The sequence below is a fragment of the Vidua macroura genome, chromosome 5, assembly GCF_024509145.1.
Source record: "Vidua macroura isolate BioBank_ID:100142 chromosome 5, ASM2450914v1, whole genome shotgun sequence".
Classification (NCBI taxonomy): Eukaryota; Metazoa; Chordata; class Aves; order Passeriformes; family Viduidae; genus Vidua; species Vidua macroura.
The window spans coordinates 49,647,338-49,674,479 of record NC_071575.1 but is presented as its reverse complement, the minus strand read 5'-3'; the positions used below and the strand labels follow the sequence as shown (position 1 = coordinate 49,674,479).

Here is a 27,142-nt window from a genome sequence, read left to right as displayed (position 1 = left end):
CTGCTATAGCTATTATTAGCCACAGTCAAGAAAGTATGTGAAAGCGATATAGGAAAAACAGTAATAGTCACAAAAAAAAATTCTTACTTTGCTGTTCTTTTGCTTCACTATTATTTCTCTATTATATTCTTCACATGGTTTCTGCTGTAGAGTTTGTCTGTGGCCAGAATGTGTTTATCCTCTTTGCTGCTTAAACAGGAAGATATTTATCTGTAACTCAGATAGTAAAGAAGAATGTTGCATCTAGTTTGTCTCCTAGCTGTAATTTGTGGGGCCATGTAACTGAAAAGCTCCTCTGCCCATACCTACAGAGGAACACAGATAATGGCAGGTGGGGGAGTCCAAATAATGCCATGTGTCTGTGATGCTAGCAGCTGGAGGGGATGGATGACATGCTGATACCAGTGCTGCTGTGTTCGTAAGAGTGCTCTGTTTGTCTGTGTTGTTCACTGTGACCAGTGGTGTGTGTGTGCCTGCTGGGAATATACCCTCAGCAATGATATGGGTTGGACTTGAGGTTCTGGAGTGCAGCAGCCTCACTCTCTCTGGCTGTTGCATCTGGCCTGATTTTTCACTAAAAGGTTTTTTTCTGGGCTTCACTGTTCTCTTGAGAAAATCTCAAGGGTCATTTTAAATGCTGAACTAACACTGCTTACTTCAATAACAGCTCATGTAATGAGAGTAATAACCTGTTTGAGTAGTCATCAAGGTGAGACATTTCTGGTTCAGTCAACAACTTCTGTAAACCAAGCAGCCAAGAAGCCACATGACTGTTCCTGTTTCAGTTGTCCTTCCTTTGTCTTCCTCTGGGATTACAGCTTGTTTGCATTGGGACCATCAGTACCACTGAGTGGTACTTCAAGACAGTCACTACCAGGATGGTAGGAGACTATGCAGGACAAACAACATATTGCCAAATAGACCATTCTACTTCTAGAACTTGGAAAAAGCACCAGCATCATGGCAGATACTGACTGCTATCCATGGAAAGAAAGCATTGAGGAAAATGCCTTCTCAAGTGTTTTGATAAGTCTATATATAATTGCCAAGTAGGTTGTTCATTACTGTTGTTCTGATAAGTATTAAAGTAAAAAGTTCTAGATGGGACTGCTTTTCTTCTCACAAGGAAAAGAGACTTAAAGGCTGACAGGGTGACAGTTTTTGGGTATTTTTTTCTTACTAGTATTACTTTAGTGGGCTGTTGAATATCAGACTTGCTAAATTCTTGAAGTGACTTACAAGGAAGTTCTGATATGACTGCTAAAGGACGTTTACTGGCTTCCCTTGTAGAACTTCTGTGGGCTTCAATTAAAAGTTTTGTACACTGCACATAGACCAGTGTGCTGTAACATTAACTGCAGCTAGTATGTGTACATTGCTAAGGAGATTTGATTGTAAATTCTGTGGCTTGCAGGTGTTAGAATGCTTCAACACATGGCTTTCATTGAATTGCTACCTCTTTATTGATTCTGCAATTCCAGTGATCTTAAGAAATGAAAGAATCTATCCAAGAGCAGTGACCTGTTAGTCCCTCAGCTTTAATGACTTTATATTGCTACACTGAACACATCTTTGATGTACTACCAAGACAGGGAAAGCACACATTTTGCATGAAAAAATATGCATGTAGCTTAACTGTCACAAATTTCTTAGGATAGTTTTGGGGGGTTTTTGGAGTGTTTTTTCCTAAAGAAGTATTTTTGATTATCCATGGTCACTGTAGGACTAATATGAAACCAACTGATGGAAACTTTTCTAGAGCAGGTAATATTTGTTGAAAGATTGAAAAATGCATGCAGGTATTTAATAGAAAGTTGTCAGATGAGTATCTCAGTCTGGTACTCGGTTCTCTGTGCATTTTTGAGGGCTGGGCTGTCTGACAGGCATGTTTCCAGCCATTTTAGCCATTCTGGTTATTATGAATAGTAACAAACAATTCTGGTGATTCTGTTTGAACCTTCCATAGTCTCCTATTTTCTCTTTTTATTGACATAATATTTTGTTAGTATCAAACACAAATCTGCTAGCTGTCTTGCTGTGAAGCAGGAAACCCTAGTTGTCGTGATCCTAATTGCCTGACAAGCAGTTTGCTTCCACAGCAGTCTTCCTGGCTTGGCAAGAGTCAAATTTTTAAATTCTGATTGAAGAAAGCTATTGCACAGAAGTAGAGAAAACAGATTCTGTGTGCTTATATGAAATTACTTTTGCAGCTAAATATTTGGGGTTTTTAATGTAGTCTTTCTGTGGTTCTTAACTCCTTGGATTGAGAACTGGACTATGTTGTTGTCAGTTTTAAAAGTTGTTTTCTGATATTCTAAATAAAGATGTATTAAATCTCATAAGGCGTTTTCTTTTTTTTTATCTCCCTTGTACTAAATGCAAACAGGGTGTAACCTTTGTAATGATACATATTGAGAGTAAGTTTTATAAAAAAGCATGTTTGTAGTGATGCAGTTTCATGATTGTAATTTCTTAAATTTTGACAGGTATCAGCATAGAAACTAGCTTTCAGTTTGGATGGACTCCCCTGATGTGTGCAGCTAGCGTGGCTAACTTTGCAGTAGTACGTCTTCTTCTGGACAGAGGTGCTAATGCATGTTTTGAAATAGGTAAGATGGGAATGAAAAACACTGGCTGGTAACGCTCAGTACCAGATATTGTCCTAATCCTTATTCTCTTGTTTACATGTGTAGGGGGAAAAAAAAAATCAAAAGTTCACTGTGGAACTGAGACCCACTCTACCTTTCACAGTTTTGAAGGAAAAGTAGTAGTTTCAAAGTAAAAATTGTGTTCTTGGAATTGATCTGGAATCAGTTGATGCATTTTCTTGTTCTTTCTGTCTCAATTCCACTTTCCCCCACACCTCCCAAATCCCAAGTACTTTTTAAAGAAGTGTTTGGAAGTACTTGCTCAAAAATTGCAGTATAAATTTGTACAGGTAAAACTTACTGTGTTTGATCCTGTTATGAACTATGTATGTGCAGAAACCAGAGAACATCTCAAACAACATGAATTGATTTCCAGTTCATGGGAAACTAATGTGGACTTTTCTAAAACTAGAATGTAATTTTTCGATTAAGAACTCTGTTCTTCAGTGTGTTGCTAGATTACCTTTTTCTGCAAGAGTTTAGTGTATCTTCTAAGAAGTGTCAGTTCTTCTGTAAATTTTATTGACCTAATAATAACTCTTTTTCTACTTAAATTGTGGCTATTTTCAATCTCTTCCATTACACTGGAATATTTATCCCACAGTACTGCCAAAAAGCAGTAATCATATTCTCCAGTAACTTGCCAGTAGTTGCAGTAGTAATAGACTGAAATGCAGATGGTACGAATCTGGCTCTGAAAATTTTCTCTAACCTCTTAGCAGTTGATCAGAGTATGAGACTAGAGTAGATTGCCTACGCCAAAAACAATCATGCCTTCTTCTAATCACTGTCCTGTAGCCAGTTTCAGAGAACTTCTCTGTCTGCCTACAGCTCATACCTGTTCTTTATGTAGAAAGCTATAAATGGGGTAGAAACTGCTATGGGCAATAGTTTAGGCTGACCAGGTAACCAAATGCATGGCATTTTTTCATTTGTGTGATCAACTACCTTTGCCCAAAGTGGCACCTCATTAGGATCAGGTTTCTTGGCTTGTTTCTCTATTAGGCTATGTAGGGAAGCTGTAACTAGGACATATGGGCAGCAAAGTACTCTACAGCCAGAAGCAGTCTTGTAAGTCATTGATTTGGATCAGGCCACGTATGTTCAGTAAAGCTGTGCTATCCTAAGGGGTACTAAATCTCACCAGCCCTCCTGCTATTTTTTACATCAGCAGGCAATTGCACAAGTGATCCTATAATAATAACTCTTGAATGCTTATAATCCTAAAAAAGAGCTATACTATTAATCACCTTGAGTCACTCTTCAGTCATTCTTTATAACTAGTTACTTAATTTTAACCTTTTTGGTAGTCAAGAACATATATATTATTTACTGTGTGATGAGTTCAAAATGTTGCATCCTTGAGGAATAATTTCACCAAAACTGCTGGAGTTTTCATTTTGTCTGAACATAAAATTTTTTGCAGTCTTTTACCAATAAAATTACCTAGATTTCTCTGTAAAAGAAATCTAGGTAAAGGGAAGGGAAAGGAAAGAAACACCTCGGAATTCCTAGATTTCTCTGTAAAAGAGAAATCTAGGAATTCCAAGGTGTTTCTTCCCTTTCGTCTCTTGTTCACATGTATGAGGTATAGGTAGGCTAAAAGAAATTATTTTCCCACTTTGTCACTGCCTGAGATAATGAATACAAATACAGCTGCAGGTTCGTCCCAAATACCATTCCCAGACTAACAGTGCTTTATTTAAAGTCCTGCTGTCTTTCCATTCATGTTGCAGTTAATAATCAGATTAAACATTTTGAGTAAAAATTTGTCAGCATATCAAGTAATTTCTACATAAGGCGATTGAAAATTAAAATACGGTATATTTAAAAACCAAATTAATTTAAATGTAGAATTAAGTTGTAGAGGTGGAGGATAAGAAGTGGTGAGAACAGTGGAGGTAACGCACATAACAAACTTTTCATGTCTAAATATAATTAGACCTGACGTCATTGAAGAATGAAGATGTTAATTATACACAGTCTTAAAATTTCTACAAAAAAATTAGAAAATATGTTGTAACACTTGATAGGATATAAAGTAGGTGCAGCTAATAATTGTACTTCTTAAATGGATGAAGGCATGTTGGAACTTGTGAACAAGTTTGTGCAGTAAACGAAATGGGCAATTACTCAAATGGCAGTCTTCTAAATGACTCTGGGGCCAACTAACTAAGGTGCTATGTTTCCCAGACGGAAACCATGGTAATCATGGGAAAGAAGGCTTCCCACATTCTGTGTGCAAACAGCAGTTGTACAGTTTTGATTTGTGAGCCAAGGTGGTATGTAACACTCAGCTGATTTCAGAGCTGGAGAAGTAAATATGCTGGTATTCCTATGGACCGTGTAGATGCTCTTAAAATCCACATCTAAACCAATACTTTCAATATTTCTCCTGCCACTATTGGACCATAGTAAGTTAATAAATTGAATTCTTCCTCATTAAGACCTATCAGGAAGCCCCTTTGCTTCCAGTGTCTTTTGTATGGGCCTCTGTTCTCACCAGAATTGGTGTCACTATGTGTTCATAATGCATTTCGTGTACCTTTTTCTATCCATTGCAGCTGTTACTTGTGTTTACTGGAGCGGAGGAAGAGGGAGTGAATCTACTGGTGTGGAGAAATGTGTTTTGAGAAATAAGCATCTATAGTTAAGCTCCTATTGCAGCTTTGGGGTACTTTCAAGCTATTCTGAGCTTCAGTAGAGTAGATGCTTTACTATTGTGATTCACTCTCATGTTTCTGAGTATCTCCTCAGGTGCCTTTTTCTTACCTGATCATTCTAGTGATTTTCACAGACAGGAAAACAAGATTGTTAGCCTTTTCCAAATATTGTAGAGTATCAAAATCTCAGTAGCAGCTATAGCAAATATAAAGACTTTAAAGGAACTTCTGGGTTAGCATGGTATTTACATTTACATATGTAATTCCCTTACTGCAAATTTCCAAACAGATAAATACACTGTGTTGATGGCAGCGTGTACTGCACAAGCTTCAGAGGAAAACATCTTGAACACTGTCGAACTGCTTTTATCAAGGAATGCTGACCCTAACCTTGCTTGCAGGTATTGAAAACCCCACACCTGTAAATACAGTACAGAATTTAATATTATTATACAGAGACGTGTTTATAGACATAGCTGTTGGTGGTGGTTAAGATGAAGTGTATGTACTTCTTGTAATTTCACTGCTGTTTGTATAAGACAAGATGAGTACCCAGAAACATATACCTCTTAGTACAATTGTTAATCTGAATAAATAAGACTGTGATCAGCTTTATCAAATTGTAAGTATATTTTTCAGCTGAACAAAATAAAAATTAATCTTAATTATTCACTTGACTGAAGTATAAGGGCAAGAAATATGTCCTCTGCCTTTCCTAAATCATATTGCTTCTTCTGCATAGGGATGGAAGTCAAATCAATTCATTCTTTATTTAAGTTCATATCCTACTTTTGAACTTTTTTGTGGATATCTGGCTATATTCTTTTCACAGAGTGCTTCCTCTGGAAAACAAAATTCCGTAAGTAAAATACATTTATTCCACTGCAATGTGGAATAATTTGGATAAAAGAGGTTAAGCTCCTTTTAGAAACAAGTAATAGTGTCCTTCAGTTACAACTTTGTGTTTCAGCGGTTTGAAGCAGTGCATTGTGAGATGTCTGTAGTTTTACAGTCTGATGAAATGTTTCATTTTACATCAAAAAGAAATTAATTCTGGACTGACCCCAGGATAAACTGTCTTGCCTCTGATAAAAAAATACCACTTAAGTCAACTGGGTTTTCATCTAATAGATTTTTTTTATACCACACCTCTTTCACCATATTACCTGGGATATATAGACTGAGTAGTTCTCTAAAAGGAATGGAATTGAAGGCCTTTGGTTTTCCATAGTAGAATTCAGTTACTCAAGGCCCTGAACCTTGCTATGAGCATAGTACTGTTAAACAAGGAGGAAACAGTTCTGCTGAAGTGCAGCTGATGTCTGGTACCAAATTTAAATGCCATTCTTTTATTATTATCAGAGAGACTAAAAATTGTTCATGAGAGAAGAGAAAGCTACATACTCTGAAATAATTACATAATGTTGTTGTCACATAGCTGGATGTTAGAATAAACATCCTGCTTTAAAAGATAGGGGAAGTCTTTGCATTATTATCTTTGTGTCTTGGAAATGTAAGCAAGAGTGCAGAGCTGCAGGCCTTTGGCTAAGCTTTGGGGGAAAAGAGTGTGAAAGCTGACACAAGAGGTAGGAATTCTAATTTTTAAATTTTATTTATAAACTTAGGATATGTTTTGCATGGTTGATCTTTATATACAAAGATGTATTTACTACCTCTTTGTGTCCTTAGACCTTGTGCTAACATGACCTATTCATGCATCCAGCAGATACGGTTGTGGCTTTTTCACTTTTGCAGCAGTAATCTTTTCAAATGAAAAGATAAATTAAATGACAATCAGAAATGTCATATTTGTGCTAAATAAAAGCAGAGGCTTGAAAAATCCGGGCCTTATAATCTCAAACCTTTGAGCTGCCTTTATGCCTTTCCAGTATTTGACAATATGTGCATGCCACTCCATCATTGGGTCTGCTCAGACAACAGCTGCTGTTTCTCATGGACTTCTTGATCTGTGTTCAGAAATGAGAATAAAAACAATAAACTGCCTTATGTGATGATAAGGGATCAAACACCCCTCTCTGTGGCACTGCAGTCCCATTCCACCTGTTTCATTAGAGCAAGCAGGATGTTCTGTGGGAGTGATCAAGAATTGTCAGTGAGTTGAGATTATTGTGAAAGTACTTCCTGTGTGATCAGCTTTCCGCAGGTGAAGACCTAAGATTCTCATTATTTGGTTTTCTCAGCATGTAAGAACCAGAATGATTCTAGGAAGCTTCTCTTTTGTCCACCAGCCACTGGAATGTGTGTGAATGCAAAGCAGAATACTTAACCTTCATGTAAGCAGGGTTTAATGTTTATCCTTTCTCTGTTGCTCCATCAGGGCAATCAGTAGGCTTTTTTATTTCATGTCATCTGGAGGTGATACACAGAAACTTGGAGGGAGTGGGTCTAATTTATCAAGTGTGTATGGAGTGGGAAAGGACTAGTGAGAAAGAAGGTGAGTTTAGGAATGGATAGGTAGATGGGTTCTTTGCAAGGGGATATGGTTCTGAGCAGAAGGTATTCAGTAGCATAACTTAGGATATTTTTGTTAAATCAGAATTGGAAACTGAGTACTGGCTATAAAAACAGTTTTGTTGATGAGAGTGTAGTGTGTCAAAGCATAAGTGCTAGCTAAAGGGTTTTGAAAGTCAAACAAGTAGAGTAATGACTAGGTGAAACAAGAAGGCATTGTAAGACCTGCTCTGAATAGCCATTGTAGAGCTACTATAGCCTGAATGCTCCATTTAAGTGAGTGCTACCTTGAGAAATTTGTTTTGCTTATCTCATGTCATTCACCTTCCTCTGGCTCCAAAATGTAAATTATATACTTTATCTGTTTGTAAGGCCTGAAATCTTTTTAACCTGCAGTGCTTTCCTAAAGTTATACGAAAGTATGTTCCAATATTGCTTGTTATATAGGATTTCCCACTTCATCACTAAATCCCACTAAGCCAGAAAATGAGCAAATAGATTATTTTCTGTTGCTGTGAACACACTGTTGCCAATTAATTTCTCAGTTCCAGGCTTAATGTGCAGCAGTGGAGTGGGGAAACTGGCTCCAAAAGCTTCTGAAGATGCTTCCTGTTTATCTGAAGAATTGTTCAGTTTACAGATCAATAGACTAAAATAGTCTTGCAGCATCATTTCCTTGCTTTGGGATCTCAATAAGAAAAGATAGAGAATAAACTTTGGGTTAAATTGTTTTCTACCTGCTGTATTTGTTCTAGTATTACTGATACACTGATCGAGTTAGTAAACACGTATCCAGTTATGAGTCTTTACTTAAAAATTGTCAAGACTACCAACTTGAAATACTGAATTTTTTATAGATGTCTCCCCAGTGGAAAGAAACCTGTGTGTAAATAGGAGACATCTCCTCTCCTTCCTCTTACGAAATTTTCCAGGAAGGTGAAATTTGTCTTGCTTGAGATCGTGATCCCAAACACAAGCATGTTTGCTTGTCAAGTGCAGTGAATTCTGCACCACAGATCCAGTTTAGACAGCTGTTCAATACATTTTTGAGTCAGATGCTTGCCATCTAGGAGATAAAACTTTATCACCAGTTCTGTCATGGCTCCTGATTATCCAGGATAGGTGGCTTCAGGGTAGTAGGTCTGTTCTAGTCAGCTTGTTGTCTTGTGATATAAATTTTGCCCCATTTTTTCCACAAGGTAAAGTGAGCCTGTAAGAACTTCTGGTTGTATCTACGTGTACATGTCACATACAATGTTTGGGATGGCCCCAAAAACTAAAAAAGCTTCCATTTTTTCTCCATCTTTTTCTCCAGTCTTAATATAAAAGCAGGGACACTTGGAACATGAAGCTGTGTTAGAGGATGTTTACATTGGATGCTTACATTGGAAAAGGTTCTTCTGACAGAGGGTAGTTGGGCATGGGAACAGACTCCTAGGAAAATGATCATAGCACCAAGTTTGACAGAGCTCAAGAAGCATTTGGACAATGCTCTCAAACATGTGATGTGATTCTTGGGCTTGTCATGTGTGGGGCCAGGAGTTGGACTCTAATCCTTGTAGGCCCCTTCCAACTCAGAATTTTCTGTGACTCTAAAGATAAAAACAAATAAACAAACAAAAATCTCTCTTCATTTCCATAAGACCTGGCTTTTTATATAGGTGCTGCAAAACTGGAAGCAAACATAGTTAGATATTTATTAATTAAACAATTAAAAGGCTTATATGCCTTTTAATATTTTATTTATTTACTGACTATGACTTGAGTATCATATTCAATATGGAAAAATGGCATGTGGCAAATTGTACCATACAAAGGGACTTAATGTGTGTTTGGACAAGGTCACCTGCAAACCAGACTGCTGAAACACAGCAGTTCCTCAAAATTATGAAAGGATTCTTAACATCTGTCTAGATGATTATCACTACACTCTCTATGAACATTTTTAGATTGCAGTAAGATGTACCAATACCTTTACTTTCTCTTCCAACTTAAGCAGGAAACAGTGGATTTGCCATGTTAAAGCTTGCTGTTGTAGTCTGGGGGTTCGTTGCAGGGTTAGGAAAACAAGGTTTGTTTTCTCCAATGCTCTTGTCTCCCTCCTGTGGCTGTACATTTAAATGGATGCTGCTTTTATGGGGTGGCTCAGGGCACCCCCTTGCATGTAGAGGTGCAAATTTGTGCAGCAATGCATGTGTTTCTATCCTGAAACAGCTTGTAGCCTTTGAAATTAAAACTCAAGCATTAAAATTGAATGCTTGCAGTACTAATTGCACAATCATGTTGATGGATTTTTTAAATGTTGTATTTATATAGTTTTACTTGCAAATGGAGCAGTTCTTTTGGTGTCTTTAGTGTCATTGAATTTTTGGGTTAATTTCAGGTATCATGGCTGCAGTACTATACAGCTATAACTACACCAAATTATTTGGAGAAAAGACTATTCTGTAGCCTCAGCGCTTTTGTTTAGTATTTTTCCTTTGAAAAAGCAGAAGATAGTTGTGAAGTAGTATCAAAATTAAAAAAAAAAAAAGTTGAGAGCGGGAGAAATGAAAATGAAATCGGGTGTGATTGGACTGGTTTTGCAGTCAGATGTGAATGGTAAATACTTCAAAGGTGATGGCATGGGAAGTTAGTCACAGGCTACCTACCACCGAAAAGAAAGAAGTGTGGGAGTGAGTGTCCATGTTGGGCAAACAAGTTTGAATTTTGTTGCTACAAATTATTAGGTTATCATCAACTTCTGCTCATTCTTCAAAATACAGATTTCTGTATAGACAGCTCTATAGAGACCTATAGAGATAGTGAGATATATGGATATCAGTTATTAAGTTGAAGATGGAGATTATAGTCTTTCTCTATTTTTATAGTAGTCTCCATAGGTTCACAGGGTAATTCATGTCAGAAGGGATTTCAGGAGGTTTCTAGTCCAACTTCTTTAAAGCTGTATCTGATGCAAAATTGGGTCAACTGGTCTTGAAGTCCACTAAAGATGGAGACTAAGAAACTTCTCTGAGCAATCAGTTCCACTGATTAACTGTGCTGGATGGTGAAATGTCTCCTCACATACAGTCAGAACTTTTGCAGTGTTGATGATCTAAGTTCTAGACTGATGCAAGTCTTTTTGCTTCATTACCAAGTTCCTTTATGTTGTTGACTGTATGTCTTGAAGGTCTGGTTACCTTTCATTTTGCTTATCTCTGTGTCATTGACCTTTTTCCCCTAGCAGGAGGTTGTTTCAAATTTGTAACATTACTGGATTTCATTCAGTACAATTATAACTGTGTTTACATAAGACAAAACATTATCCTTGTATGAAAAGAAAGATGTGCAAAGCCTTAGTTCTAGCAATACTCTCTGGAAGGAGGCAGAAATTTTAAGGCAGTTGCTTTAAGACATGAATTTGGGGATCCCTCTAGTGGTTGATGACCTTATTATTAAGAAACCCAGTATTGGGAAGAACAGTTAGGTATATCCTAGCAAAATAGTATAATCTTTAGAAAGTAGGTTTTTGATGTGGAGCTATACATCACAAGCAGTACATAATATTTTTCATTAAAAACTTTGCTTTTTAAAATACAATAGATTTTAATTAAACAGCAGTAGTAAAATATTTTAGCTTAAATCTTATTACTTAGTAGCAACCAGAAACTCTACAATCTTCTTCCTCCAATACTGCCTTTTTTTTTCCTTAATTCTGCAATCTTATTCCACCAAAGAATGTGTCAGGCATCTGGAAAGATACTTTGCAAACAGAAGCTTTTGAGCAATATTTCCTAGTGGCTTCATCTGGTAAGCATCTCTAGAAGCATAACATCATATCTTGGTTTGAGACACTTAGAAGGAGAACACTTTGGAATGAGTCATCTTGTTTAAGTATTCCAACAATCCCTTTCCACCAATAAGATATGAATAATAATAGATGAAAGAGAAAAAACAGTGGTTTATTAACAAACAGAATGCCAAAAGGCATGGGGGAAAAAAGTAAATAACTGCTAGACCTCATACCCCACTGCAACAAAGAGAGACCCAAAATGGTGAAAAGTATGTGTTCCTGAAATGAGCCCAGCAGGAGAACTTCAGGCTTTGTAGAACAGAGTGAGAAGATGGTGGAGAGCCCTCCCTGGAAGGCAGGAGCCTCACACAGCTGTTCCAGCAGCAGACAAAGAGCTTCCCCATGGCAAGGCACACCGCTGAGTGGGCACAACGGGTGAAACAGCTGGGCTGGAGCTACTCAGTGCATCCTCTCCCCACCTCAATGCAGTCAACAGTGTCTTGGGCTGGAGCAGGGTGACTCTGCTCCACTTCTGTCAGCATGGTGCCCACCTGGTTTTTCAGACAGGCAGTTGCAGAATTCATCTTCACGGTAGCTCAGAGATTGCTCCTGCAGTTTCTCTGAACCAAGGGGGAAAAAAACAAGAGAATGGCCATTACCTGAGCAAAGTAATGCTCAGATCAATCAGGCAGCGTGCAAATACCACACTGGGAAGAGACCCAAGAAACCTTGCTGGAGAGCTTTAAAAAACTCCTGCATAAAAGCAACCTTCACACACACACACAAACACACACACACACACAAGGTCCCCTGCTGCAGGGTCTTAAAGATACAGATATTTTGCTTAGACTGATTCCACTAGAGAGGGTTTTGCATTTATGAACATAGTTTTTGGTTTTAATATTCTTTCTCTTAAGTACTTGATTGTGATTTACATCTTGCCCTCAATGAAACTGCATATTTTTTCCAAACTTTGGATTGAAATTATTCTGCATGTAGAACACATCACTTAGGCTGCGTATCTTAAAAATAATTTTTTGAAATGAAAATAGGAGTGTGCCACCTTTTTTTTTTTTTTTTTTTTTTTGCATTTTGACATACTTGATTTCACCTTTTCTTTCAGGAAGCAAATGACTGCACTGATGTACGCAGCTAGAAAAGGCTATCCTCGTGTTGTTGCTTTTCTTGTCGCTCATGGATCACACATAAATGCCCAAGATGAAAATGGGTATACAGTAAGTGATTTATTTTGTGTGTTGTATTTAATGATAAAAAATTTTAAAAGTGAGTACCTGCTATCTTGTTTCAAAGTACAGCTTTCTGAGAAACATTTCTCAGAATTGTCTGCTTTAACACTCCTTTGAAATCCTCTTGCATTAATTGCCTTGTCTCCATATTGGGTTGTGCTTTATTGATTGAAACTGTTGGGTTTTGCTTCATATGTAAAATTGGTAAAGCAAAGTTGTTCTTTGCAGGCATTAATATGGGCGGCACAGCATGGACATAAAAGTGTCATTTTGAAGTTACTTGAGCTGGGAGCTGACAAAAATCTACAGACCAAGGATGAAAAAACAGCAGCAGAGCTAGCAAAAATCAATAAACATTTAGAGGTATTTAATTTCTCTTAGAAATGCAAATTCTGTGTTTTGTGTCAAAAGTGTGTTCATTAATTGTATAATTTTCTGTAGAAATACTACTTTAATAACTACATAATAGCAGCTACTTGAATACTAGTGCTGTTATGTTTATGACAGACTATCTTCTGTTCTATCACAGCTTTTCATGGTGCTGTAAAGGCTATATTGTAGTGTTTGGGGAACCTTTTTTCTTTATTCTTTCAGAATCATTGACTTTAGATGTAGAATACAAAACAAGGGATTATTAATGTTTACAGTGTTGATACGAGAAGTAGAAAATGTGTTCTAACCTATCTGCCAAAGTATGTGAGAGAATGCAAATATCAAACTGATTTGTAGAGTATAGCTTCTCATGGAGTTTGGAAGTGAAAAGGCTAAAGCCAAAAAAAAAAGTAGTTGGTACTGGCCATTTTCAAAGTCAATTCTCTGGAGGAAGGTGTTAAGTAATGTAAATTTGCCATCAGATCATGGAAAGAGCAGCTGCTTATTACCAATATAGAGAGCTACTGAAGACAACATGTATTCTCCTAAAATAAATGTTTACTGCTGTTATCAGATGATACATGGTGGATCAGTTAGACCATATTCCTGTGTATTTTGTTTTGAGTTGCTCTTACCAATGATGTGACTTTTTACACTGGCTCTTCCAAAATGTATCATTCACTCTTATGAATTGTAATTTACAGCTTCCTACCTATTTTTTTTTTCCCTGCCAGATTCAAGGGCTTGGCAGGAGCAAAAATGATAACTATGCACAGAGCTGTCAGTGAAAGTTAGCAAGATCTGTGTCTGAGGCTCAGTGATCTGCTAACTCAGGTTACTAAGAAGGGTTACAAATGCCTTCTGCCTTTGATAAACAACTTGTTCAGCAGGTTGCAGCCATATAATCTTATAACATGACTTTCTCCGACATGGAGGGAATACAGGCTTGTCACACTTGAGAGATGGCTCTTGCCTCTTGACCTGAAGTGCTAACTTCCACACAATTGGTGCAAAGTCTTGCAGATGGTATTGAAATATTTAATGGTCATGAGCTTCTTCCAGCTTCAGGGTCTGCTTTCAGTCTGTTGACAGCCCAAGGGGCTGTCATACAGACAATATCTGCAGAAACTGTTTCTGGGAGGGAAAATATTTTTCTTTTGTATTATTCTGGTTTTGACTGGGAATTATTTTTCTTCCCAACAGCCTCTATAGTGCTGCGTTTTATGATTGTGACCAAAACAGGGCTGATAATACACCAGTGTTTTAGCTGTTGCTTAGCCATGTTTGTGCAGAATCAAGGCCATCTTTGTTGCTCACTCTGCTCCCCATCTCAGCAAGTAGGCTGAGAGTGAGCAAGAGGCTGGGAGGGGGCACAGCCCTAGGCTGCTCACTCGAGCACACAAGGGGTATTCCATGCCCTATAACATCATGCTCAGCAATAAAATTGGCAGTGGTTGGGCATTGGCCTGCTGGTGGGAGGTGGTAAGTGCCTGCTTTTGCATCACTTAGCTTTTGGGGGTTTTTTTTTGTGTTTTTTTTTTTTTTTTTGTTGTTGTTTTGGTTTTTTTTTTGTTTGTTTGTGTTTTTTTTGGTTTTTTTGTTTTGTTTTGTTTTTTTGGGTTTTGTTTTGTTTTTTTGGTTTTTGTTCCCCTTCACGTCTCAGCCCATGAAAAGTTTTCTCACTTTTACCCTTCTCATTCTGCCCCATCCTGCTAGCCTCAGTAGGGATTATTTTCCAGCCAGGATCAACCCACATGCTTGTATATGTGTATAAAACTGGCCAGTCCAGTTTTAAATTCCAGGCAAGTTGTTTCACCATTCTTTTAGCTTAATTGAGGTTCTACTTATTTTGCTGAATTTTCTTGTAATTATCTCAAAACCCACACAGAAGGCAGTTCAACGTCTGCAATCCATCGCTACTGCATGGTGATGCCTACCAGAAGGCTTCTTCTTTAATCAGTTAGAAGAACCCCTGTCTGTCAGATATAGTTAACTTAGATTATCAGTTGTAAATTGATAAATCTTATGTTTATATATGCACTGGTAGTGGAGATGTTAAAAAAGTCATATGGCTTTTGTTCTTTAGAGAACTTACTGCATTGGGTATGTAGAATTCTTGTCTACAAGCAGCAAAAAATACTATGTTGGTGTTTGGCTTTTTCTGTAGTGGCAGATGGTTTTTTTAGATGATATGATAGACACCACTGTGCTCTGTGTTCATCATTGTGCTGGAGTTTGGTTAATTCAGAAACGTTCTTGGTAAACTCTTAGTCTTAACTTCTCATTATAGATGTATGCTTTAGAGAAGTGGCAGATGTTCCATGTTCCCTGTAAGTAGAAATTGATTGTAATCTTACTCTCGTGTATTTTTTATACATTTTGAGTTTCAATAATAATTAATTCATTTTGGCTGTTCCAGATATTTAGTTTGCTCTCGTTGGCTGCAAATCACTTGCAAGGGAGATACCATAAAACAGTTGAGCAAGAGGCTATCTGCAAATTTCTGACGGCTGTCTCTGACCACAGTGTTGGGTAAATACAGTTGGAGTGTAATTTTAGCTTATAAACATTCCTAAGAGATTGTATTTGTTCATATCAATGATTAAGTTGTTCTGATACATAATGTGTCTTTTTTGGAGTGCTGCCAAGAGTCCACAGTAAGTATATTAATGTACTACCATTTTTTCAAGATTGCAAAGTTCCTTGGCAATAAAAACAAAGAGCATGCTCTAGATTTTTCTTTCCTCTCATTTAGTGTAAAGTGTAGGAGAACCAGGGTCCAATGTCACTTCAGTTCATTTTAGCTCTGTTAAATCTGTATGCTCCCCTGTTGCATACTTCTGTGCTTATCTTCATTTGATGTTAAATTTTTGATGCTTTTGCTGAATGCCTGTGTTCAGTTTCATTGCCACTAAGAAGAGCTATACCCTTTTGTTTTTACTTGAATCAATTGGAGAGTCACCATTAAGTACGAACACTAGTTAAGCTCTGGAAGTTTTGGCAGAGCATGCCCCTGACCCTGAGGCTTGAAGGTGCCCTATGCCTGAAATCAGCATCTGCTTCAGCAACTTCAAAGATTTCTGATATGGTTTTGTACAAGAACTTGGCTAAGAAGTCCTCAACAAACTATCTGCTTGCGTTCTTGAGCTGCGTGGTCTTAAAAAGACAGCTTGCGGTGCCCATAATCTGTTCAGATTGGTCAGATTGCCCATGCTGAGCCAGTCCTGCTGAATTTGGAATGCTCAAGTTTTGTAGCATTAGGCTCATGGTCTGCTGGCAGTTCACAGGGTAGCAGTTCACGGTGAGGTAGTCTCAGATAGAGTACTTCAGGCAAAACCTCACCAAATTCTGTTTTTAGACTCCTAGAATCATTTAGGTTGGAAAACACTTCCATAGAGGCCTACCCTTGACCAAACACTACCACAACAACTAAACCTTAATACTAAGCACCATGTCCAGTAATTTCTTATATTCTTCTAGGGATGGTGACTCAACAACCTGTCCCTGAGCAGCCTGTTCCAATGCTTCACCACTGTTTCAGTGAAGAAATTCCTCCTGATGTCCTGCCTGAACCTCCCTTGTGTCAGCTCTTGTCCTGTCTCTGATTCCCTGGGAGAAGAGGCCAACCCCCACCTGGCTACAGCCTCCTTTCAGGCAGTTATAGAGAGCGATAAGGTCTCCCCTGAGCCTCCTTTTCCCCATGCTAAAGAACCCCGTCAGCCACTCCTCATACAACTTGCTCTCTAGACCCTTCACCACCTCCGTTGCCCTTCTCTGGACATGCTCCAACTCTTCAATGTTGTTCATGTAGTGAGAGGCCCAGAACTGGACACAGAACTTGAGGTGTGGCCTCACCAGTGCTGGGTGCAGGGGTACAATCTCTTCCCTAGTTGTGCTGGCCACACAATTTCTGATCCAAGCCAGGATGTTATTGGCCTTTTTGGACATCTGGACACATGCTGTCTCATATTCAGCTGTCCTTGAGCACCCCAAAGTCCTTTTCTGCTGGGCTGCCTTCCAGACACTCCTCCCCAAGCCTGTTGCACTGCATGGGATTGTTAAGACCAAAGGGCAGCATGCAACACTTTGCCTTATTGAATGTGATACAACTGGTCTTTGCCCATTGATCCAGCCTGCCCGGATCCCTCTGCAGAGCCTTGTAACCCTCCATCAGATCAATGTTCTCACCCTGCTTGGTGTCATGTGTGAACTTACTCAGGATACCCTTGATCCCTTCATCCTGATCATTGATAAACTATTAAACAGGACCCGATTCCCTGGCTGCCCTGCACATGCTGTGTGATGGCACTCAAGATGCTCCTTCAGTCTTTGAGGGGAAGAAGAGGCAGACCTTCATTTCAGGGCCTACAATAAGACAGAGCAAAGTGTTTCATAACTCAGGATTTTGGCAAAAGATTCATTGTAGCAAATGGAGTAGTCCTTTCAGGATTTTGTAGGATTTGCTCTTCTGTTTAATTCTTCAGATTACAGTTCATCTGATTGTTGAAAGCTGTTTAGTTATTTTTCCTCTTATGCTTTTATATCCCTTGGTAGAGTGGGGAATCAAAATTGATATTTTATATTAGTTTATAAATGTTAAACTCTGAACCTATAGTTCAGTGTTAACTACTTCCTCAGTCTACCTTCTGAACAGTAGTCTTCTGGCAAGTTTTTTGATGGAGTAATTTCCACAATTTTTATTTACAGACAGTCCTGTTTTCTTGGTAACTGTTTTGGGTTAACTGGAATGGGAAGGGTACCAGTTGTGAATTGAATCCAATTAATATGAATATTATCTGATAAGACTAGATAGTTATCTTCCTTAACTCCACTTCCACATTTTTTTCAGGTTTTTGTGACCCAAGTTTAACATTCATATGGAATGTTTTGTGACTTAAAATTATCTTTATGTATGAAAGTCATTCCCTTTGGTCTCAATTCAACTTATTAGACAGAAAAGACATCTAAAAATTTTTGATAGATTAAGCTGTATGCTTATAAGGTACTTCAGTTATCAGCAGGTGTGTGCAACTTCAGGTTCCTCACAAGTGCTATGTCTGGGGAGCTTTTCTGTAACATTTTGTTATGGATGTCTTTTTTTTTCATCTCTTTTTATCCACTGTTTCTAACTTCGATCTCATTAATTATCTTTACAGTTCCTATTCAACTTTTCATGACATGGAAGTGTTTTTACATGGTCTTGGTCTGGAACACATTAGAGGATTATTGCAGGTAATTTTGTGGTATATTTGCTACCTGTGAAGTAAAAGCAAAATGCACCTACTGCATTAAAAAAAAAGTTATATTGTTATATTGCCATTAATATATTAATTCAAATAAATTCCTTAAACATAATTTTTTTTATAAAATGAGAAGTTAAACTGCAGTGGACTAAATTGGATATCTTGTTTATGTGCATTAGTCACAACATTTGATGGTTCTAAGCTAAACAGATCTTTCATTGCTTCAATAATGATGTTTTGTAGCTGGTTTTGTTCCTGGAAACTGAAGTAAAACGGGGAAGAAAATCAAGTTGAAACTGTTTTATTCTGAAATTCTTTTTGATGGCAGAAACCCCTTTGTTTTATACAGGAACAAGATATAGCTTTAAGACAACTTCTGACCATGCAAAAAGATGACTTAATACAGGTCAGTTTACTACTTTAGAATTTAATTTTACTTTGTCATCTTTTTAAAATGTTTTTTAATGTCTTGTCTTCTCATTATAAATGTCCAACCTTGCAAGAATTCTTTCAACATCTTCTGCAACTTCTTGAATTTTAATGTGAATACAGACAGGCTTTTTCTGAAGTATGTAATCTCACAGAACGAGTGATCAGGGATGAGGAGGAAATAGTTCTAGTTTAAATGTTAGTTGTTACCATTTTTAGTTTTTAATTGTGATTTCTCTGAAGGGAAGTCAGTGCTAGGATAAACAGTAGATAGTACTAAACAACTACTTTAGATGTGGTCCTCCTTCATGAGGTGGTAATTTTTGTTGGAGAAAGAGGAGCTCTCTTACATTAGAATTGCTTAAATTGTAGAATCTTGTACCCCAAGCAGGTTTGTAAATCCTTATCTGCCCCAGAAAAAGGGCGAAAAGAGAAGATTTTGTTTCTTACAGTTCACTGCAGCTGGGAAGGTCAGTCTTTTGCTGTTTGCAAAGGTTGGTCTTTTGACTAAATGATGCATTATTACAAGGCTTCAGTTCTCAGCTGAGATGTGGTGGTTGCTTTTCTTTATTCTTGCTGGATTTTTTCCTGTGGGAAGTGAAAGGACTTTTTGTGCTTACTGGAGGATGCTATAATAAAATTCAATTATAGGAGCCTCATTGGAACAATGTAAGTATTTCAGGCTGCAGGATTCTTCTGAGCATTTTGTACTGGGGAACTTCGGAATCTCTGGTCTGGCATTCCAAAGACACTTCGTAAAAACAGCCGCTTCAAGACTGCTCCCTGTACTGGAGCTAGCCATGTCCTTAGTGTCAGCTTTTTTTCTCCTAATCCTGGTACCAAGGAGGTGTGTCTTCTGGCAGCTGGATCCAACATTGTATTCCTTTAGAGTGGATGTCAGCAAGGATTGTTTTGCTTGATGTTTTGTCTTGTAACTGAGTAGTTAATTTTTCTGACAGAACTCGCAAATAATTCTGTATTCTCAGGGGGTGTTCATATAGAGCTTGGTCAATGAAGAGACTTTTAAGAGTTCATCTAGGGCAAAATATTGGAAGACATGTCAGTGTGTTTTGATGTTACTGCTTTTCTGAAGCCCCAGACCATTGGTGTCTTGCATCTTGGTGTCCTGCGATTTTTGGAACTCTAAAGCCTGTGTTGATAGTAGTTTTGTCCTTTAAGGAGACTCTTGTGGATTTCTTCTCATTACTGTGTGATCTGCTGTGTTGGGCATGATTGCATTAAACTGTAAATCTGCCTGAGTGTATGATCATACTGATCACTTGCTTTTGTAGTAGGTATTGTTGTACTGCTTCTTTTTGTGCAGGGAACATTGTGGAAGAGGAGAGAATTGTGGACTTCAGTGAACGGCTGTGGTTCCTTGAAGCTTTATGGTTCCCTCTCCAAAGAGGTGTAATTTCACTCAAAATTATAGCTTCTGTCTCAGTGTTCTAAATTGTTCAAGGCTTGCTATTATAAAAACAGAAAAGCTTTAACAAACTGAAATAACTACAGGGATCAGCTGGTTCTATACAGGAAGATAATATCTGTAAGAATTGAATTGCTTTGTCTGTTAACTTTGCAACAGCAGGAAACAGTTCCTGAAAAATAAGTCATGCTTTGTGCATGGACATAAATTAATTAGTGAGTCTTCAGTTGAGAAGTTAACAAATGGCATAACACTCCTGGCTTATTAGCTCTTCATAAGTTATCCAAAATACTTTATGCAGTCTTGTTTTAGAACTCTGCTAACGGTTTCTCCCCACGCTGCTGATAGAACAAATCTAATCTGTTTCCTTGTAACTTCAGATTTGAAAGTTTTTACTGTGATGGCAGACTTTCAGCTAACAGCCAGCTGTTTTAAAGAGCCTGGATCTTATTACTACAAAGATTAATGATGACCTTTGATGGATGCCTCTGAACCAGGCTGCTTTGTATCCAGAGAACTGGGGAGAAATCCTGTCATTAACATGATAAGCTTTCCTCCATCAAACAATATAGGAAGATATTTTCTCTGTAAATATCTTTATCTGTATTCTACTACAGAGCCTAAACAATGAGTCTTTCAAGCTGAAATCCTTGCATTCCTTAAGCTTATAAACTATTCCATCCTGGCAAATATGTGTTCAATATACGGGGACATGTCTTTTCAACATTTGGAGGTTTTTGTCTGCACTACTTATGACACATTTTTTATTTTGTTTTAAGCATTTTTCTGATAAGATAGCAACAGAAGTAATTTCTCTTCTGGATGCATTTAGGACTAAAAAGGTTTCTTTCTTACATTTAATTTAATTTAGAATAATACATCAAAATTCAAAGTATAATCTAGAACTTTAACTACATAATTGGATAATTATCTGTCTACGTGCTTCTATATCACAGTTCCAGGACTCATTCCTCTGCCCCCACTCTGTGAAAAAAAGCACTTAATATTTGACAAAAATGTGTCAGATTATTAAAATTAGTGGTTACTTGGGCAAAGTGGCATTGATGTAAGAGTTTGTGCATAGCTCCACTGGTTTTATCTGTGCAGTGTATCATCTTTCATGTGTTGCAGCTATCTTATTCACCTCTTGTCATATTCATGCTGGAGTGAACTTGGGGCTTGGATTTTGAAGGGCTGCCTTATATGTATTTAAGCAAAGAATAAAATAGATGTTCCTAGAGTTGATCTGGCTAAAATTGAGAGTGCATATAGTCTCTTTTACAGATATGAGTAAATCATTGTACAGCACTTGCACATTCTTAAACATGGCCACTTCACAATAATACTTGCATAATTTGGACTGCAGAACACAAGTGAACCAACACCAACTTAAAAATTCGCTTATCCATCAAGAAAGGCTTATTGCACTGTGGTTGTTCCATGCAGTCATTACTGCATGAACAGTTAGGTTCTGGGTCACTTCGTGTTGTTGCAGAGATTATCTAGAAATTGGGAAGTAGTTTGGATTGATCTTTCAACCTTCGATCTCTTAAGTTCTGCACCTTTTACCACTAAATGCAGAATCAGTGTGGTGGTAGAAGGCTTTATCTATAGTGACATTTATCACATTCTTTACTTCCTGAGAAATATTTTCAATATGTGGTGGTGTTCAGTGATCCATTTGCAGAAGAACAAAACAATGTTTTATTTCTAGGGGAACAAAGTCCATCTTCCTGATATGCTGGTCAGAAAGCTGCATCCTGATTTGCTAGTTTCAGGAATGAGAAGGTGGAGTCAAAAGCAAAGGCAGTCTTCACAATAGATCCTACTTTAAGCAAGATAGTTTTAATTCCTCAATAATAACTGCTTTGGTAGAAATCTGCTTACTTATTCATGATAAAATGACTGCTGTAATGCTTTGTAAGCCTTAAGAAAATATTAGTTCATACCAGGTAGGGCTCCACAGGTCAAACCTGAAAACTAATGAATTGAGCAAACTTACAGCTCAACACGAGTGAAGCAGATTATTCATACGAAACTCGGATCTTTCTATCTTAAGGCTGCTAGGGATATTTGCTAAAAAGACTTCAGTAGAATTCATTTAGGAATGAATGGAAACCTGTTAAAAAGTTCAAAAATTCTTGACACCTGTAGTTAAATTCCCAATGAATCTTGTTGGGATTTTTCATTACTGAAAAACTTACTTGTCTATAAACTTAACATAGTTTTGATATGTTTAAAGGTATACTTGTGAGCCCATAATTATTTTTTAGCTCTAATTGATGGAGAATCTAAAGGACAGTTTTATACACAGTGAACAATGAGTCTCATAACATTGGGTCACAGAAAAAAGCAGGCCTTTCCATAGGCACAATCTCTTCCCTTGAATGTCGATTTGATGTGAGTTATCAGCTGTTCATTCAAAACTCTTTCTGACAGAAATCTGGGAGACTGCAAACACTAACATCTTCCAGATTTCTGAGAGTGCAGAAGGTAACTTCAAGTCCACAGAATATCAGTGAGGGTCCCATATAGTCTAGGTTTGGAGACTCTGAGATCCTTGCAGTCTCAAATGCAGGATTGGTCTACTCCTGTTGAGTCAGGTATTCAGTTGGTGCCTTAGGTGCAAAGTAAGAGGTTTTTCACTTGTGTGGAGGAGCATGTTAGGGCTGCTAATACCAGAAGTCCTGTGTTGCACAGCAGCCTGTCAGATGAGCAAGGGAAATACTGAATGTGCCACAAAAGCATTTATTTTTTAACAAATGAACTATTCTTTTTCATTATGTGTTCTGCAAGAAAACTCTCAGTCTAGGATTTAAATATGATTTACAATTTAATCTGGGATACTTGGTGGATAGCACAGCTGCCAGTGTTTTCTGCTCCAGGCATCACTTGGAGAATCTGTTACATAGTATGTATCTTTTTTTGTTTTCCTTTAGTTAAAAAAGATGTTTTCCTCTAAAATTTGATGCAGATTTGATAATTTCCACTGTTTCTTTCTGAGTTAATGCTGTATCACCATCATGATGATTTGTTATCTTGCTGTCAGAGATGACTCAGATAATTCTGAAATGGAAAGCCTAACATCCTGACAAGACAGGGGTACTTAGGCAAACTGCTATTATTATTTTTTAATAAACCCTAAACAGATTTTCTGAGTATCCTGTGCAGTTTCAGTTTGGCAGTTCTTGTCATTTTGTTCTGCATCACTGAATATTTTCTGTGGTTTTATTTTTTCCTTTGTCACTTACATACACTGTAGCTGGTTGCAATAACTTAAAAAGAATTTCTTTTAAATCTTAATATTTAGAAACTAGTGAAATGTGTTGCTATACTGTTATGTCTAGTAAGTGTAAAAGTAAATCATATTTGGAATTACTCTTTACATTTAAGATTGGCATTACAAATCCTGGAGATCAACAGAAACTCCTAGATGCTATTAATGATCTGCAAGTGGAAGAAAAAAAATTTGAAGACATCTCTGAAATTATGAAGCTGGAATTGAGGTATTAACAATATATCTAAGGAAATGGAAGTGAAATGTTAACAATTTAAGGTGACCGTGTTATTTTCTGTGGCTCAGAGGTAAAATTGTCTCACACCTTACCCTTAATGCATAACATTCATGAGAATATGCAAGTTAGTAGATTATGAGAGCTGGTGGTGGTTCTGTTTTGCACAAAGAGGTTGGGAGCTTAGACAAGGTAGGCTCTGTTAGCCTTCCAGTCAAATCTGTCTGATTTTAAGATGCAATAAAAAAATTGTGGGAGGGAGAGATGCATATAACTTCTGCATAGGCCTTTAATTTTCAACTCGTAAAATAATATCTTGTACATGTGTATTTTAAATCATAAATGCTACTTCTGTTTAGATTCCGGATTTTTTCATTGTTTTTCTCTTCCACTGGAAGCAGTTTTAACTGGCTTCTAAAATATCTCATTTTTTTATCTTGCCAATTAAGAAGTTTAGAAGCTATTTTCCTTATCGTAGATTATATATATATATATATATATATATATATATATATATATCAGTAGGTTTGTAAGGAAAATTTTTTAAGGAAGTGTTACTCTTTCTGACTCCCATTCCAACTTGGTACTTTTTCCTAGTATAGTATAAAGGCATCAGCTCTGCAACACCTCTCACACTTTTAGTATAGTCTTGTGCAGTACCATAGAAGCCAGGCCCAAGCTGAGAGGTATGTTCCTTAGCAACCTTATTAAACTTATTAAATTCCCTAAGCACTGCTAGAGCACTCCACATCCAGCACAAAATGAAAAATGAAGTATATAGTAAGTACAGGGGAGCCTTAAGATTTCTAAAATCTTTTATCCTTTATATGTAAGTTTGGTTTTTTTTTTTTTCTGGAAGACACACCTAGACCTCAATTTAAATTCCATGCTCATATCTTTCCTCTTCCTAGTTCTCCAACTTATAGAAGTATAGCTACTAAAAATGGATTAGGTAGTAAAGGTTCAGTTCCTCTATGAAGTGTGTGTATTTCCCTCTTGACTAGTGATCTGACAGCTGTACTGGTACTCTCCTAGATATCCCTTCCCTCTCCAAAATACTGGTGAGAGCTGTCTGTACTACTTAAATGCTGTAAGGTTACAGTCCCTGTTAGCTATGTTGTTTACGGGCCTAAAGAATATGCTTGGGTTCAAATTCAATCTGTACATGTCTCTGTGCTTTGGAGGAAAATGAATTGCACTGACACTGTGCATTAGCAGTCATGTCATGATGTCATCCTGCCATAGTTGTCTTTAGAGTCCCAGTTCCATGAAACTGTCCAGTATGCATTCTACTCCCAACCAATCATTCATACACTGATTGCTCCCAGTGCTGGTATCTTTATCCATTACTGTGTTTATGAAAAAGAGACTTTGTGGCTTGCTTGAGGAATGTTTTTGCATCACAATACAAAGTTTGAGCTGTCGGACTTGGGAGGACATACAAGGCATTTGAGGAAGCTCTTGAACAGCTGAGATGGGCTGGAAGAGCAGGGAGTTCGTGTCCTGATAGAGGACTTTGATGTTTCTTTTGGTCTGTGAGGAGATTTCATTCAGAGATCACTCAGAGATAAGGAATTGGCTGGATATTCACACTGGGCAAGAGTTGTGGGCAACAGCTCAATGTCCAGATGAAGACTAGTAACAAGTGACACTCCTCAGGGGTTGGTGTTGGGACTGGTGCTGTTTAATATCTCTGCTGGAGACATGGAGACTGGGATTGAGTACACCCTCAGTATGTGTACCAATGACACAGAGCTGTGTGGTGTGTTGGAGGGAAGGGATACCATCCAGGGCAGACCTTGACAGCTTTGAGTGGTGGGTGCATGAAATTCAACAAGGTCAAGTGTAAGTGTCCTGGGTCAGGGCAATCTCAAGCAGAAGTACAAGCTGGACAGAGAGTGGATTGAGAGCAGCCCTGAGGAGATGGACTTGGGAATGTTGGTTGACGAGAATTACAGAAACACAGAATATCCTGAGTTGGAAGGACCCACAAGGATCATCAGATTCAGCTCCTGGAAGAAGCTCTACATGACCCAACAAATGTGCACTTGCAGCTCAGAAGGCCAATTGTATCCTGGGCTGCATTAAAAGAGGAGTGGCCAGCAGTTTGAGAGGGGATTCTCCCTGTCTACTCCACTCTCATGATACTCCACCTGGACTACTGCTACCAACTCCAAGACCCCCAGCATAAGAAGGACATCAGCCTGGAGGGAGTTCCAAAGAGGGCCACAAAGATGAACAAGAGGGCTGGAGCACCAGTCCTCTGAAGACAGGCTGAGAGACTTGGGGGTGTTCAGCTTGGAGGAGAGAGGATCTAAAAGGGGCCTACCAGAGATCTGGAGAAAGACTTTTTACAAGGGCATGTAATGATAGGACCAGGGGGAATGGCTTCAAATTGATGGAGGGCAGGTTTAGATGAGATGTAAGAAAGAAATTCTCTACTGTGAAGGTAGTGAGGTACTAGAATAAGTTGCCCAGAAAAGCTGTGGATGTCCCATTCCTAGAAGTGATCCAGGCCAGTTTGGATGGGACTTTGAGCAAGCTGGTCTAGTGGAAGGTGTCCCTATCCATGGCAGAGGGATTGGAGCTAAATCATCTGTAAGGTCCCTTCCAACCCAGATATTCTATGATTCTGTAATTCTCCATCAAAACAACTGTGTACTTTCAAAAGAGAATCCTGCAAATATGTGCATGTGCTGCAGTACTGAAGAACTAAACTTCCAGCATGGAGGAGGATATAAACCAGTGTGATAACAGCATCTGAACCATTTGTATTAAAATAGAGGCTTTGCTGCTGAGCTGAGGTGGTAGACCAGGGATCTCTTGGGTGCCTTTGGAAATGGATGTTGACTCTTCATCAAGCAAAAATAAGCTACAGTTTAAGGGGACTTTGCCCAGTTTAAGCTTTAGGCATTTTCATGTTAAAGTGTATGCTTTTTTCAGATTGTTCCACAGTAGTGTTTAGTACATACATTCAAGCAGAGCAGCTTAAAAATTTGAACAGAGGGAGTAAGCAGAGAAACACAAAAAAATTATCCATTCACTGTGTGTGGCCAAATACAATGAAATATCCACACAGTATCTGGTGCAGTCTCACACACCAGTGACATATCTTATTCCTAGTATAGTGTGGGTTTAGGTCATATGTAGTTCTCAAAAGCAGAAAATAATTGATTAATTAAAGTTTGAAGTACACAAAATATGACAGCACTTCAGTTATGGCAAGCACCGCATAGTTTTGTAGAAAATTGCCTGACATGTATTCTAGGCATCTGACCTTTAGACTAAAATCTTTGGCTATGTTTACATGCTATTATATAAAGATTTTACTTCTCACTTGTTCAAAGTCATTCTC

At 37.9% G+C, this 27,142-nt stretch overlaps 1 protein-coding gene across 2 annotated transcripts in view; it reads left to right on the top strand.

The window, feature by feature from the left end:
• ASZ1 (ankyrin repeat, SAM and basic leucine zipper domain containing 1) overlaps window positions 1-27,142 on the top strand; it is a 35,846-nt gene that overhangs the window by 4,164 nt on the left and 4,540 nt on the right. For both annotated transcript variants that reach the window (XM_053977844.1, XM_053977843.1), the window contains exons 3-10: window positions 2,487-2,609; window positions 5,601-5,712; window positions 12,682-12,793; window positions 13,034-13,168; window positions 15,597-15,709; window positions 18,334-18,409; window positions 18,770-18,826; window positions 23,669-23,781. In XM_053977844.1, coding sequence (XP_053833819.1) covers window positions 2,487-2,609; window positions 5,601-5,712; window positions 12,682-12,793; window positions 13,034-13,168; window positions 15,597-15,709; window positions 18,334-18,409; window positions 18,770-18,826; window positions 23,669-23,781 — 841 coding nt within the window. The remainder of the gene's footprint in view (window positions 1-2,486; window positions 2,610-5,600; window positions 5,713-12,681; window positions 12,794-13,033; window positions 13,169-15,596; window positions 15,710-18,333; window positions 18,410-18,769; window positions 18,827-23,668; window positions 23,782-27,142) is intronic.